This window comes from Pangasianodon hypophthalmus, chromosome 29 (genome assembly GCF_027358585.1).
Source record: "Pangasianodon hypophthalmus isolate fPanHyp1 chromosome 29, fPanHyp1.pri, whole genome shotgun sequence".
In the NCBI taxonomy this organism is placed as follows: domain Eukaryota; kingdom Metazoa; phylum Chordata; class Actinopteri; order Siluriformes; family Pangasiidae; genus Pangasianodon; species Pangasianodon hypophthalmus.
The window spans coordinates 12,749,349-12,764,526 of record NC_069738.1 but is presented as its reverse complement, the minus strand read 5'-3'; the positions used below and the strand labels follow the sequence as shown (position 1 = coordinate 12,764,526).

The window sequence follows — 15,178 nt, the reverse complement described above, 5'->3', positions numbered from 1 at the left end:
TACTTTGGGTATGGTGTTCTTGGGATCATACACACAACTCTTCTTTCTTTAAACAAGGCAAGCTGTATTATTGTTTCAAAAGAGTTCTGACTTGTCTAAATGCTCATGTGCAAAATTTTGTGCTTTGGGGTATAGGAATGGAGATGATTGTGGCGCAGTTCATTGCTTACTGTTCTCTGTATAACTCTTGTTTTTTCTGCTGCGTTTATAAGTAGAACTTTTTTAAATTTACTCTTTACATATATGTATTTTTTAATATAGTGCCTGAATACTTTTTTCTCTATCAGTTTTGTTTTTTAAACTTTATTTATGCTTATGAATACATACTTTTTGTTCATATTTACAAAATAAGACATATACATATATATATATATTGATTTCTCACTATATATTCTAGGGTTACTATCACAGGTCACTCCTATTAGAATGAATGAATGAATGAATGAATGAATGAATGAATGAAAGCTTTTATCGTCATTGTATATCTCTGTATACAACGAAATTAGGAGCACTGCTTCTGACTGGTGTTATAAAAAAACATACATATAACATTAGACAATAAATAGACTATAAAGTGAGTATACCATATAGTATAAAAGTATGTATGTATGTACAGCAAGTAGACAGTATAAAGTGTATACAGCAGGTGAGTAAGTCATAATATTGCACATTGAACATTCAGAACATTCTGAAAAGTGACCAGTGATAGTATTGCACATGTACAGGCAACTCCAGAATTATTGTACAGTGCAAGTGCACATAAGTAAAACAATATAGGCTATAATTTCAAAGGAAAGCAAACTTCTGTCATGGGAGGATAAATAACACAGGATATCTCACCTTTTGGGGAATTCAACCACACTATGAAAACTGCTCTGCTCCCAAAAATACTATGTGCTTTTTCCCGGCGATGTGTTTTCCTGTGCATGGCTGACAGACAAAGCCACATGACAAAAGGTCAAAAAATAAAAAATGTATTCATTTACTGCATTATGCTGGCAGTAATTATTTCTTTATTTATTCATGTTTTTATCCAGGCTGAAATATCACGAGTCAGTCTCGAGTCTGTCCCAAGGACAACACAAGTCTGAGTCCCTAACTCCAGTCCCCGTCTCTGGCCTCTGGAGTGGAGTGATATGTAGGTATATACATATATATTTCTTGTATATTTCCCTTGTTTCAAGATATGAGTTTCTGCCCAGGATAAGGGTTTGGGAATTCATTTTGTGGCTGGATTAATTTGGGTTTAAAATCTAGAAAACTGGTGTTTGTCACATATAAAATAATCTGATGAAATATGTTTAAACATATGTTTCAGTTTTATCACAAATTTTGCTTCTGTCACTGTTGTAACAATGTATGAATTCATAATGAGGCATGAAGCTGTGAAATAGGAATGATGATGAGCGTGTGCTACTTGATGAGACTTTTTGGAATACGCCATAGCTCATCTGCTCATAGAAAGTGGATGAGCCTTTGATTCTGAGGCTTAAATCAACAGCACTCAAACATTGAAAGAGCTGAAATAGGGGTAATGGTTTGGTGTGTGTGTGTGTGTGTGTGTGTGTGTGTGTGTGTTTATAGAGTCATTCTGGATAAGTGGTCCTCTCTGAGGAACAACAGCCCACTGTGGACTTGTAATCTGAACAAGTGACCATCTGCTCAGCCCTTTCATTCTTCCCTGACTCAGCCTTTACCAGCAAAAACTACACAGTCCCTCAGAAACATACTCTTCAAAATTCTGCAGTGTAGTATACCAGAGATTTTGTAGTTCATGCTGATTTGATCAGGATGGGTTTTCCAGATGATCAGAGTAGAAAGAAAGACTGCAAAATCTTGCAGTTTCTGTAGGGCTGCAAAAATTTTTTGATAAATTTAATAAATTCTATGATTTAAATTAAATCTAAAATGATAAAATAATTAGGATGATCAGCACTGTTAATATTACACTTTGAATTTCCACAGACTTACCTCTTTGCCAGATAGTGTCCACATAGTGGTGCTTGTAAAAACTTTTTCTTCACAGCACTCAAGTTTTTATATTTCATATGTAGCTATGTCCAATTATAATCATGGAGCAAATCAAGATGCCCCATGAAGATAGTTGAAGTAACTTTCGGTGTTGTCTATGCAAAGATGAATTAGCCTATAGACTATTCTGACAATTATTCTGCAGAAAAAATCATCGATAGTTGCATCTCCAATTGAAATATAGACTCGCTAGAAGTGGCATGAGACATTATGACAATTTTCAAATCAGATATTCTAAAAGCCATTTACTCCAGTAACAGCAGTGTCTATGCTTTGCAATACACCGCCTGAGAAACACCACAACATGCAGTGTAGGAGGCATCTCACTATAGACTTAATCTTTGTTAATATTAAAACTTTTGATAATATTGTTAAATACAATTGGTTTATTTTTAATATCACAGAATACAAAGAAACAAAACAGATTCAAAAGCACACTAACCTAAAATCAAACAAATTGCCTTGCTATTTTTGTCATCATCTTAGAGCAAAAATCAGGCCCATGCCCCTGATTCTAAAAAGACTGTCATCTGTGCAAGCTAATTAATTTGCCTAGTAAAAGCTGCTCTGCCAACAGCCAGATCACACCCTCTGACCATGTGTAGTGCAACAAGTGGTGTGGTTTGGAATTAGCAGCTTGTGCTATAGTTACAGCATGCCAAGTAGAAACTTTTGTTTTGTAACCAGGAGTAGTTTTTTTCTTCTTTTTTTTGGTTGTTGGAAAAAAACTGCAGACCTTTATTTCAGCAGCCTCCTGAATCTAAATGTCCAATGGTAAAACTGTGAATAAATAATTAATATCCTGGATGAGTAATCTGCTTGTCCCAGGTGTCTCATTTGCCTAAGCAGTTTGTCCACCCTTGCATGTTATCTGCTAGCTTGCTGAACACAAAAGAATCGTTTGGCTGCTACTTAGCCACTTAGTGTGCTCTCTTGTTTTCTGCTGACTTGTAGTTCAAAAGTTCACAAAAATTTAGTTCTCCAGTAATATTTGATAATATAAAGCATGAGCACATTGACGCAACAACAGAAAGAAGTCTAAAGTCAGCATAAACAATGATAGATTGACAGAATGCCAGAAGAAATACCTCCTGTGTTTAAAATATAAATTCCACCAAACCTACCATTATCTACATAATGCAATTTTAGTCCAAATTAAATAAATGAATATGCCTATGATATACAAAATAAAATGAGTAAATAAATATATAAATGAGTCAATATACTATTGTGAAATAATTAAATGAATAAATAATACTGAACTCATTGTTATAAATTATTATTTCATTAACTTATTTTCACAATAACATCACATTTCTGAGACAATAGGCTGAGAAGACCATTAACAACAGATTTTTATTTCAAAATGGCTTTTTCATTTTATTTCATAATGCCCTTTTTCATTTCATAATGAGAATTTATTTCATAATGACACATTTATTTCATAACGTTACATTTATTTCATAATGAAACTTTTATTTTATAATGAAACTTTTATTTTATAATGAAACTTTTATTTCATAATGAAACTCTTATTTCATAACGACACTTTTATTTCATGATGTCACATTTATTTCATAATGACACTTTTATTTAATAATGACAATTTTATTTCATTTTTATTTCATTGCCATGTTGGCTGCTCACACATTCAGGCCAAAGCAACAGCACCAAGAACCAGTCATTATATGGCCTGTGTTCTTTTCTATTTGAAGCGCTGGGAAAATGTAGGCATCATGACTACATGACATTTCTGAACTTGTCAGAGAGACTGCCGACTGAACGTCTGAATGGCATGCCTTTTCCTCAGTCTCAGAGACTGTTGCAATAGCACCCTGTCCCTGCTGAAGTCTTCCATACGAACTTCCATCTGAACACGGTGTTCAATCAGTCTTAACGAATGATGACTTCATCATCACTATCTCCCATTTAAGAAAGCTAGATGCACCAGCACTAACAAACATTTACATGCTCCCACTGAACCATTTGGGCCACCAATATACAGTCTGCACATGCTATCTGGAATATACTCTACATGTGCCACAGAGTGAAGCCATGCTACTGAAGTATTACAAATGAAGCCTAGATAGCTAATGTTAAAAGAAAGGGGCTTGGATGCACTTTGATGCATCTGACAGGAAAGCTTTTCTTTCCTCACTCTTTTACTCCATCATCCACAAACACAGGAAATGAATAACGGAAACATAACAAACCAATCACAAGTGTGGTCCCTGAGTGGTAGTGTCCTAGTGGCCTGCTACCCGGTGTGTGTGTGTGTGTGTGTGTGTGACCTTTTAAAGAACATGTGTGAGAAAGAAGGGAATGTGAAGAGCAAAACTAAAATGACCATGTAGAGGAGAGGGTCTCCAGGAAAATTCTGGAAATTCCTAATTTTTCGTGTCTTTATTATATGCACATTCATAAAATAATTTGAAATCTTTTGGAAAGTGTCATCTTACAGTATTTTTACTGTATCTACTTCTTATAGGAGCATGGAATTGAGTACTCTTCAAATGCTGCTGGCCCATTTGCATTCAAAACTATTATAAATCACCATTCCAATACAACTTAAGGTACTCATGAAGCCCATATGCCAGCCAAATGGATGATTTTAATGCCCTCAAACAAAAGCAGTACTTAAATTTGCATCTCTAATACTGCTATTACAGCAGGGGTGTCAAACATATGGCCTGCAGACTGGGACTGGCCCAGGCCACAAAAGAAATTTATAATCTGTGTTCTAAAATAAAATCATTCTGTGGGCCGTAATTGAATTAAAAGATTTTACTTTTTTTTTTTATTTCACCAGGGAGCAATATAGAGCAATACGCTAGGGCCATAAATTCAGCTACAGAAAATGTGCTAATGATATAGAATTCTGCATTGTGACCTTGTCCACCGCCATTCTACTCTCAGGGACCTCAGGTCAGCTAATCAGTCTCTCCTGTGACTTCCCCAGTCCCGGCTTAAGGGAAAAGAAGATTGGACCTTTTCTGTTACTGCCCCTAGGCTTTGGATCTCATTGTCACTCAACACTGGGTCTGGCTGATCTGTTTGCCCCTTTTCCCCTTTTAAGCTTTAATCTTTTACTGTCCCCTCTTCTTAATCTCTTTCTGTTTTATACATTTGATTATTATTATTATTTTACTTCAATGTGATTTTATTTTATTTATTATCTTTTAAAATCTCAATAACCTTCAACATTATAGGCTACATTGTTTACATTCAAGATGTACTACAGTATATAGTCCCTATACATAGGGGCATAATATACTGTATATATAATTTTTTACTTTTTATATCTCAGAAATGTTCTAAAATCTGACAGTGGAAACAGCTTGTTGATGAGAGAGGTCAGAGTAGAATGTCCAAACTGGTTCAAGCTGACACGAAGTCTAGAGTAGCTCAAATAAGCACTCTTTACAACCACCTGGTGAGCAGAAGAGCATCTCAGAATGCACGACACATCAGACCTTGAGGGGGATGAGCTACAACAGCAGAAGACCACATCAGGTTCCACTCCTGTCAGCCAAGGACAGGAATATGAGGCTATCATGGGCACAGACTCTCCCAAACTGGACAGTTGAAGACTGGAAAAAGACCAGAAGATTTTTTTTAAATTAATCTTCAACTGTCCACTTTCGGTAAGTCTGTGCTCATGATAGTTTCAGGTTCCTGTTTTTGGCTGACAGGAGTGGAACGCAATGTGGTCTTCTGCTGTTGTAACCCATCCACCTCAAGATTTGATGCTTTGTGCATACTGAGATGCTTTTCAGCTCACCATAGTTGTAAAGAGTGATTATTTGAGTTACTATATCCTTCCTGGCAGCTTGAACCAATCTGGCTATTTTCCTCTGACCTCTCTTATCAACGAGGCATTTCCGCCCACAGAACTGTCACTCACTCTGTGTTTTTTGTTTTTCGCACCATTCTGTGTAAACTCTAGAGACTGTTGTATGTGAAATGCCCAGGAAATCATCAGTTTATGAAATACTCAAACTAGTCCTTCTGGTACCAACATCCATGCCACAACCAAAGTCACAGAGACGTTTTCTTGATTCTGATGTTTGGTGTGAATATGAATTGACGCTTTTGACATGTATCTGCATGATTTTTTGCATTGTGCTGCTGCCACATGACTGGCTGATCCAGGTGTTCCTAATAAAGTGGACAGTTAGTTTTTTTTAACCTATTTCTAGATTTTTAGGTCTTTAAATTTTTTTAAGCTTGAAAAACTCATGTTTTGTTGCAGATCATTTTGAGCATTTATTAAGCATTATGCATTTATTTCTAGAAAGAAGCAACGTGTGCCAATAGAATAAAAAAATGTAAAGCTTGAAATTAGTAAAACAGTAAAGAGGGACTAAGTCTGGAATGTGGTGTTAAAAAAGCACATATGGGTGTGATGGTAAGGTGTCCACAAACTATTGGGCGTATAGTGTATATATTGACTGAGCAAGTGCCATACAACTCTGTATAGAAGTGTAGCTTTAGGATAGTTAAAGTGTACTCTAATTTACTCAACAGTATGAAACAGTGGCACAGTCTCAATCAACAGCTGCTGTATGAGTCTATTCTCTGTTCACTTACTAGTGGGCATTACAAACTTAAACCCTTTGTGAACTTGCTGGAGAGAGTCCTGGCTGTGATTTGAGTGGTACTTTCACTTGCAACCAGTTAGCAGAAATTTACTGAAACATATGGCTGGTAATCTACACATTTTGTGTAACACTACCTCGATCTCTATGGCCCATTTCCCCCCAATTTTGGATATCACTTCTTTCTGATCCTTTCTCCTTTCCATATCTTAACCCCCACCTCTAGAATGTCTCTTCTTTTCTCCCACAGTCTGAAAAGACAGTGGAATTATCTGGTAGAATTAGGAAAGAAAGAAAGGTAAATTGTCTTATGGCTCAAAGTGGTGACGTGTTTCTTTAGCCTTGAAAATAGCCAGTATGTCAAACAGACACAGACATGATCTCTGAATGTGTGTGCTTAAGATTCAACAGAGTCAGGCTGAACACCAAAGCAATTAGGACTTATACATGATATTCTGAGCAGGAATTATAAGCCATATGCCAAACCATTTGATAGTATTTTGCCTGAGATGGTCCTTTTTATTCAGCTCCTGTTCCCATATAACTTGCATCTTAGCATAAGTGTGAATGTGATAGCAGACGTGAAGACGTCTATCTTTCTTGCTGTGATGACTGGAATATTTGCTGTAATGGCTTATCAGCCTCATGGCATAGGAGAGAAGAGCTCAGAGTGTTTGGATTTACATCATCATGGATCAAACTGCATTTTTCTGGCAGATTCTATAATTCCTTACACCAGGGAAAGAGTGGTGTTCAAGATGAACCATACCATAGACAGATGATTTGATTCATTTTTATTTCTGTTAATAAAAGACTTGCTTTTATTGATGAGGGTAAACCACGAAACAGTGTAGGGTGTGGGAGTTATGAATTTTGTAGTTGGGTTCACGGTGGTGAGCAGGGTTAATACTGCTAGCTTGATATATATGTGGACTCTTAATTGATAGTCATTAGCCTTTGTGTTTGACAAAGTGATGCTTCGCTGATGATGTTTTGAAACTGAAAGTACCCGCATAGCCATTCTGATTTTCATTATTTGCTAAAGCTATAAATCTAAATAATACTTCATGTTATGCATTAATCAGATATGACAAGATGTATGGACAAATAGAGACTTATCTTACTCAAAATTTCACTGATCCCATAATCATAATGTGTTTTGATTGCATCTCCTTCACTCTCATACCTCATCACTCATGCCTTGATGCCTGCAGTAATTTTTCACACACACACACACACACACACACACACACACACACACACAGCCAGTGGCTAGTACAGCTGCCTTGTGCATTCATTGACCACTTGTTTAGATACTGATTGTATTTTAGATTAGATTAGATTCAACTTTATTGTCATTGTGCAGAGTTCGAGTACAGAGCGATGTAAAAAAAAAAACAACAACAGTTTTTCACATATCCCAGCTTGCTAGGAAGCTGGAGTCAGTGCACAGGTTCAGCCATGATACAGTGCCCTTAGAGCAGATGTGGGTAAGGTCCTTGCTCAAGTGCCCAACAGCAGCAGCTTGACACTGCTGGGGCTTCAACCCCCAACCTTCGGATTAGTAACCCAGAGCGTTAATGTTGATTTTATTATTTTTATTTTGCTTAATGTTGATTTTATCCCATTGGTTATAAAATTTGTCAGCACTCTTCTAACCTGTCCAGTGAAAATGAACTGCTGGTGACCAAATGTAAAAGAGAGAAACTACATTTACAGTTATGTTTAAAAAAGTAGATTTATAATAGATATGAATTAGGTACCTCGGGATTGCAGATTAAGCCCATTTTACACTATAAGTGTATGTATAAGTGTATGTACTATAATATATATGGCAGGTTGAAAACACTTTCATTTTCACTAGTGCTACTTGTGAGTGGAGCATTCGCTTCTATTATCATTCACTGGTCTAGTAAATATAATGTCAAAATATTTGTACTGTTCATTAGTCCAGTGAGATTATCATTTCTACACTGTGATAGTTTCAACTTTCTACAGTAGGACTACAGGAAAACTGGGTATCCATTCATTAATGGTTACAGATGTTTCTGTATTAAAATTAGCAGAACCCCTCTACTGGATAAATAAAGCTCAATTTCTTCTTCTTGGTCTTTCTTCTCTTTCAAGGTTGTCTACCTGAACCAGTCCTCACCATCTACCACACCACATCATGGTGGTGCAGCCTGCTATCTCACTCTTATTGGCCGTGCTGGCGTGCAGCGGGCCGGCCTGGTCGTCCCCTCCGCTACTGCTCCGCCCCCGGGAGCGAGAGAGGGACTCGGGCGGGGCTTCGGGCGGAGTCAACATTGCCGTGGTCCACTCGGGCTCCTCCCACCTCCCGGAGACGAGTGTAGGGGTAGGGGGCACCTTGGCGGCAGGTGCAGGCACAGCAACAGGAACAGGAGTGGGCACAGGCTGGTCGGGGCAGGTGGGCGAGAGTGTGATGACACCATGGGGCCCAGCCAATGTCATCTGGCTGGCAGTAAACGAGAGCAGCCCAGGGAGCCTGCTGCTGCAGCTGTGCGAGCTGCTGGCCAGCACACCACTGCAAGGACTTGTGTTCGAGCAGGAGAAGCCGCCACCGCCTGAGCGTGCCCCACTGGCACCTGTGCTTGAGTTTGTCTCAGCACAAACCGGTGTGCCCATCATGGCCGTGGGAGGTGGAGCTGGGCTGGGCAGAGAGCCACAGGTGAGATCTTAGTATGCACCTGTTTATCATAAACATAGCATAGCAGAACAGAACAGAGATTCCTCATGATTGCTCATAAAATAATATATTTCTAACCGCTGTTGAGGTTCTGTCCAGACAGTTCTGGAAGGTTGGTTTCATGGAGACTTTCAGGAAGTTGTACATACTGCACACAGATTTTGAATCCTCCTTTTCATTGAAAACAATTAAATTATCATTTTTTCATTCCCAATTCTTGATTTGTTCTAAATATGAATATTAACCAGTGCTAATGTTCCTTTGACATCTTTTTTGTATACACCTTTCTCATAATTGCACTATTTGTCCATGAAGTACATAGTTATAGAAGGGATTTATTTATAACTATCTGTTGGCATCCAGATGCGGATGGTTTCCCTTTTGAGTCTGGTTCCTCTCAAGGTTTCTTTCTCATATCACCTCGGGGAGTATTTTCCTCACTACCGTCGCCTCTGGCTTGCACATTAGGGATAAATTCATACATTTACAATTTATATCCTGAATGTATTTAATTCTGTAAAGCTGCTTTGTGACAATATCCATTGTTAAAAGCGCTATACAAATAATTGTAATTGAATAATGTCTAAATTTTCACAATTTCTGGTCATAGCATTGTTCACATTGTCAGTTATAGCAGGCTAATAGAATCATGATGTGTATTTAACAGAAAGAAAACCCCAGGAACCCACAAAAGCTAAGACTGGTGGGGCCGAACCCTTGTTTATTAGGTCCACACAAACAGAACCAGCACATACAATATCACCGTCTGAGGTGCAGGTTTTTAAACATAGACTTGCACGCAAGGTTCATAACATAGCCAACAGATAAGACAGGAGAATTATGGAGAAGGACTGATATTGCACCAAAATATGCAAGAAGAGAGCAGTCAAAGCAGTAAAGAAATTAAGCATTCATATCAGCATACAAGTTCACTTCTTCAATAACTTCAAATGTGACTAAGTGTGACTAGAAGCCCTCCTTGGCTTCTTTGTGTGTGTGTCTGGACTTCAATTGCACAAGGGTGCCTGGAAATAGAAAACCGTGTCATGGGACTCAATGGGTTTTCAGTGACTTGTCAGTTTTCATGTTTTCTTTCACATTTAAGTCAGCTGGATTTTTCACAAGGTGAATTTTACTGATATTCTGTGTAGCTGCTCCATTATGTATATTCCACCATAAGTGCGAATAATATTGCCTAATAAATTAATGGAAAAATAGCCCAGGCTGCTGACAGTGATGAAACTTTGTGTCCTATTTTATATCCAATTTTGTGCTATAAAAAGGTGAAACAAATTTCTTGTATTTCTGTTTGTATAACCTGTGAAAGGAACTTCTGTGTTACATGGGCAATGAATGAATGAATTAAAATGGATTAATTACAATTAAGATATTTTAAAAAAATATGGAAAAAACTAAGGGAACTGAATTTGGAGAGTGGCAGGAAAAGGTTGAGGGACAGTTGTGCGTTTGCCTAGCCTCTCGCTTTAACACCATCTAGGTTTAGATGAGAGCTATCTCTTACTAGGAGACCAAAAAAAGAAACAACAGGATGATAGTTTCCAAGTGAAAGGTTCCTTAAACTGAAAAATAATGCATTGAACATAATCTACATCTCCAACATCTATATCTACAGCATAATCTATTTATGTATACATACTGCACTTCCAGTGGATGTGTAACGCTCCAGTGCTTAATTCTTGCTGCGTATTTATGTTAATAAGCATAGGGTTTTTTCTGTTATCATGGTGGAATATGTACATTGTACAGAGCCGTAGATAGCTGTACATTGCCAGACAGAGCCGTAGATAGCTGTACATTGCCAGAACATCGTGATCTGTCGGATATACTGTATCTCAAACATGTTCACCACTGTGCAGCATGGGCTAGTTTGGAAGCACTCATGAATAAAACCTGTATAATTCATCATTGGACCGAGTGCCAGTTGGTCTGTTCGCTACAGGGTGCCTTTTCGTATTTCATGCATCATATATTAATGATTTCAGCCAAACTGAGATATCCAATGAAATGCAAATAAGGTTCTATTGATCTGCCTCTTTTATCTCTACTTCTTAATCAATAGATTTCTCATACACTAAACCATTAACCACAGTTTAAGCTTTAATGAACAGTCTAGAGCACTCTGTCGTGAATTGGCAGATGTGGAGGTTACTCAAGCTCGAGCAGGGCATCTCTCTTGAGGTTTACTTTGACTCTTCACAAAACTGCCAAATGAAGCATGGAGGAGCCGTTTAATTGGTTTAATTAGGACAATAATTAATTACATGATGCAGTTAAATACTTTTGTGGCTATGATCTTACTGTGTTAAACCAGCATAATACCAGAACAGAAGGGAATAAGTTGAAGTTATGGGCCAGAAAGCCTGTTTAAGTCACACTGTCACACTTTCAAAATTAGATACATCAGGGCTTTGCCTCTAAATCAGATTATTAAAGCATATAGTGGTATTTTAAATATAATTACTGTATATTATTTTCCCCATCAGTTAACATTCAAATAACTATTAACATTTTGAATGTTTAGAACTGGTCTCATTTTCTCTACTGCAACTTACAGTATGTCCAACCTGTACTGTGCAATAACATACACATCTAGTTTATTTCAGAGGCTGTGAATCAAAGAATAAACCATTTATCAGTGATTCATTCATTCATCTTCAGTAACAACTTTATGCTGATCAGGGTTGTAGTTGTAGATCTGGAGCCTATCCTAGGAGCACAGGACGCAAGGCAGGAATACACCCTGGATGGGATGTCAGTCCATCACATAGTGATTATAATCAGTGTGATGTGCTCGCCTTGTTTCCTGTTAAAGTGCATTGCAACCTTCCGACAGCTTCCCGATCCAGCCATGAGAATGATTTCAATATGTTCTTCTTTTATCAAAGGGATTCTTAATGGCTATCTGAAAAAAAGAATATATACATATATATATATATATATATATATATATATATATATATATATATATATATATATATATATATACGTGCGAAATTTTCCTAAAAAGTGTTAATTTCCTCTATGTATGGAGAATTTGGACACCCTGTATTTTTTTCCATTGATTGACTTTGGGTTAATCTAAATCTAATCTAATCTATTTAAAATTTATCTGAGGGCTTTAGTGTCCTTAGAATAGATTGCTTTTCTTCCATTTCAGCTGCAGTCTGGCTCATAGTGTGCTATAACCATCTGCAGCACAGTATAGCAACACTCAGTTAGTATAAGCAGAACAAAGCCTCCCAAGGCACTAAAGCCCTCAGATATATATGCAGGCAAAGAAGCTCTAGAAATTAGACTAGACAATGAAACATGATACAAAGCACTAAAAATAAGGAGCAAGCAAAATAAAACAGCTCAGATTTGCAGTTTTATTACAAATAAGACTTTGAAGAGAGAAGAGAGGTACACTCCCTGGGATGAGACAAAAGAGTACATGCACAAGGCTTAGCTTGAGCAGGACCTTGAGAAAACAAACAGAATGGGCAGGATGTTAATTAAAGCACAGTTTAAAAAAGTAAGAATTTTATGGCCAATTCAAGATTCATTTTCAATTTTTTTTTTAAATGTGCGGTGCCTTTTTTTTTTTAACCTTCATATAAAATGGTCATCTTCAAGAAGATATAGACTCTGGACCAATTGTAATCATTAATAATAATAATAATAATAATAATAATAATAATAATAATTATTATTATTATTGTGTTGTTGTTGTTCTTCTTTTTCTTCTTCTTTTGGCTGCTCCCGTTTGGGGTCGCCACAGTGGATCGTTGGTTCGCATATTTGATTTGGCACAGTTTTTACACCGAATGCCCTTCCTGATGAAATGCAAAATGGATAATAATATAAAAAAACCCACAAATAATAATAATAAAAATATGTAAAAGTAATCCATCAGTAAAAGTAAGGCAAAAATAATAGCTATCTAGAAACAAAAGTGAAAATGTGTGTTTAGCTGTTTTTTTTTTTTTTTTTTAAGTGATTGATGGAGTCTGAAGAATGTTTCTTGGTAAATGTGTTCAAGACGGTGCATAAAAATAAAAAGCTGTCATGACAATACACACCCTTTTTAGCTGAGGTATGTTAATTTGTCCATGCTGTTTTTGTAATAAAGGGTTTCTTTTTTCTGCTGCAACACTGTCTAAAAGAGATCTTAATCTAAAGTTAAAATTACTGACTGTAACATGCACTGTGAGGTTTACATGCAGGAGGGGCTTATAATGTGAAGCAGCAACTCTGGAATAAACCTTATGACATGACGAAATGTACAGTTTGACCATGATTATATCAGACTATTTACGTGCTGAGTTAATTCATATGTGCTTAAAAGTTCAGTGGCTTTTTTTTTTCAGTGCTTAAAAGGTCTGAAGCTTTATCAACATCAGAATTCTGTCATGATTAATGCAGTTGGATAATAGTTCAGACAATTCTGGTAGGAATGAGGGTGTGTATTTAATTGGATGATAAACAGTCATTGGCAGCAGTGTTTAAGTAATACAAATATTCAAGAGAAGAAACTTTCAAATGAAAATGTTTACGCTGTTAAACAAAAGACAACAGCTAGAGCACCTGATATTTTAACCTCACATACAGGATGGATAAACGAAAGTTTCAGTCAGAGAGGTTAGGTTTCAGTATTATAAAATCTATTTTCAGTTCATAAATAAAATAATTTACGTTGCTCACTTTCTTAGTTAATGCTCTAAAGTTTAATATTTAGTATATTTACATTTCTATTTGTTTTTACTGGGGTGCAATGAGTAGGGATAGGGTTATGGTTAGGGAACTTCAGTCAACTTTAACCATTCCTTTTTGTAGTATTTCTTGTTTCCTGTAGTATGTAGAATACATTAGAGATATTGCGATTTTTTTTTTTTTTTTACAGTGGGTTGAACAGAGAACAGTTTATGTTAGAGAAGTTGATATATATTTCACTTACTTCTCTATTTTCATGTTATATTTAACTGATTGTCACATAGTTCACTGATAAAAATCATAGAGCGGCTGAGTTGTGGATGCAGACCAGAAACGGTAGATTTTAAGTAAGTGAAATGCATATATGTGCATTTTAAGGGTATAATGCAATGCCATTATTTTGTATTTGTATCTGTTTAGCGCTCATTTGCGTATCTGTTTTCATATTTGGGTTTAAGCCGGAAGCGGATGTGGTGTGTCCTGGAAGCGTTTTTTTTAAATTTAAAAAACAGGGCTCCTGGAAAAGTCATTTTCAACTTTATTTATTTTTATTATATATTTCTTTATTATTTATTTATTTACTTACTTTTTCTTGTAATTATATAACTTTATTCAACTCATGAACCAGATGTCCTATGGAATTTTCTGGCAAGCTTTCTATTTTTTTATCCAGTGTGACTTTTATGTTTCAAAACAATAATGTTTTTCCAAATCAAGAAATTAATATTTACAGTTGACAAGAAAAGCCATCTAATAAAAGTTTCTAATAAAACTTTAGTTTTTTTTTTTTTCAGAAAGATCTGAAACATTTACTGGACACACAATCAGAATGTACTGTAAAGCTTTAAGTGTTTCTGGGGTCCTTTAAGCAACATTTTCTTATTATTCCTGTATGAATTTGCAGTATGATTTTCTTTTGATAACGATGGGAAAAGATCATTTATACATGACAGATGCATGCGCAATAAACATACAAGTTCATATTTTTTTAATTAATTATATGATTATTTTTGGAGACCCAGCGGAGATATGCAGCTCTGTGCACAGCATGTGGTCTTCATGGGCTGTATGGAGTAGTGGCTCTATAAATAAAAGCATTTCTAGTGTTTGTACAGAAATGTGGTTTTAT

At 36.4% G+C, this 15,178-nt stretch overlaps 1 protein-coding gene across 3 annotated transcripts in view; it reads left to right on the top strand.

Annotated features, from left to right (window-relative positions):
- Positions 1-15,178, top strand: part of grin2da (glutamate receptor, ionotropic, N-methyl D-aspartate 2D, a) — a 110,874-nt gene that overhangs the window by 26,251 nt on the left and 69,445 nt on the right. For 2 of the 3 annotated variants that reach the window (XM_034301703.2, XM_034301705.2), the window contains exons 2-3: positions 1,038-1,138; positions 8,757-9,318. In XM_034301703.2, coding sequence (XP_034157594.1) covers positions 8,800-9,318 — 519 coding nt within the window. In that variant the 5' untranslated portion in view covers positions 1,038-1,138; positions 8,757-8,799. Of the gene's footprint in view, positions 1-1,037; positions 1,143-8,756; positions 9,319-15,178 lie in introns of all 3 variants that reach the window. The other variant, XM_034301704.2, reaches the window with a different exon arrangement.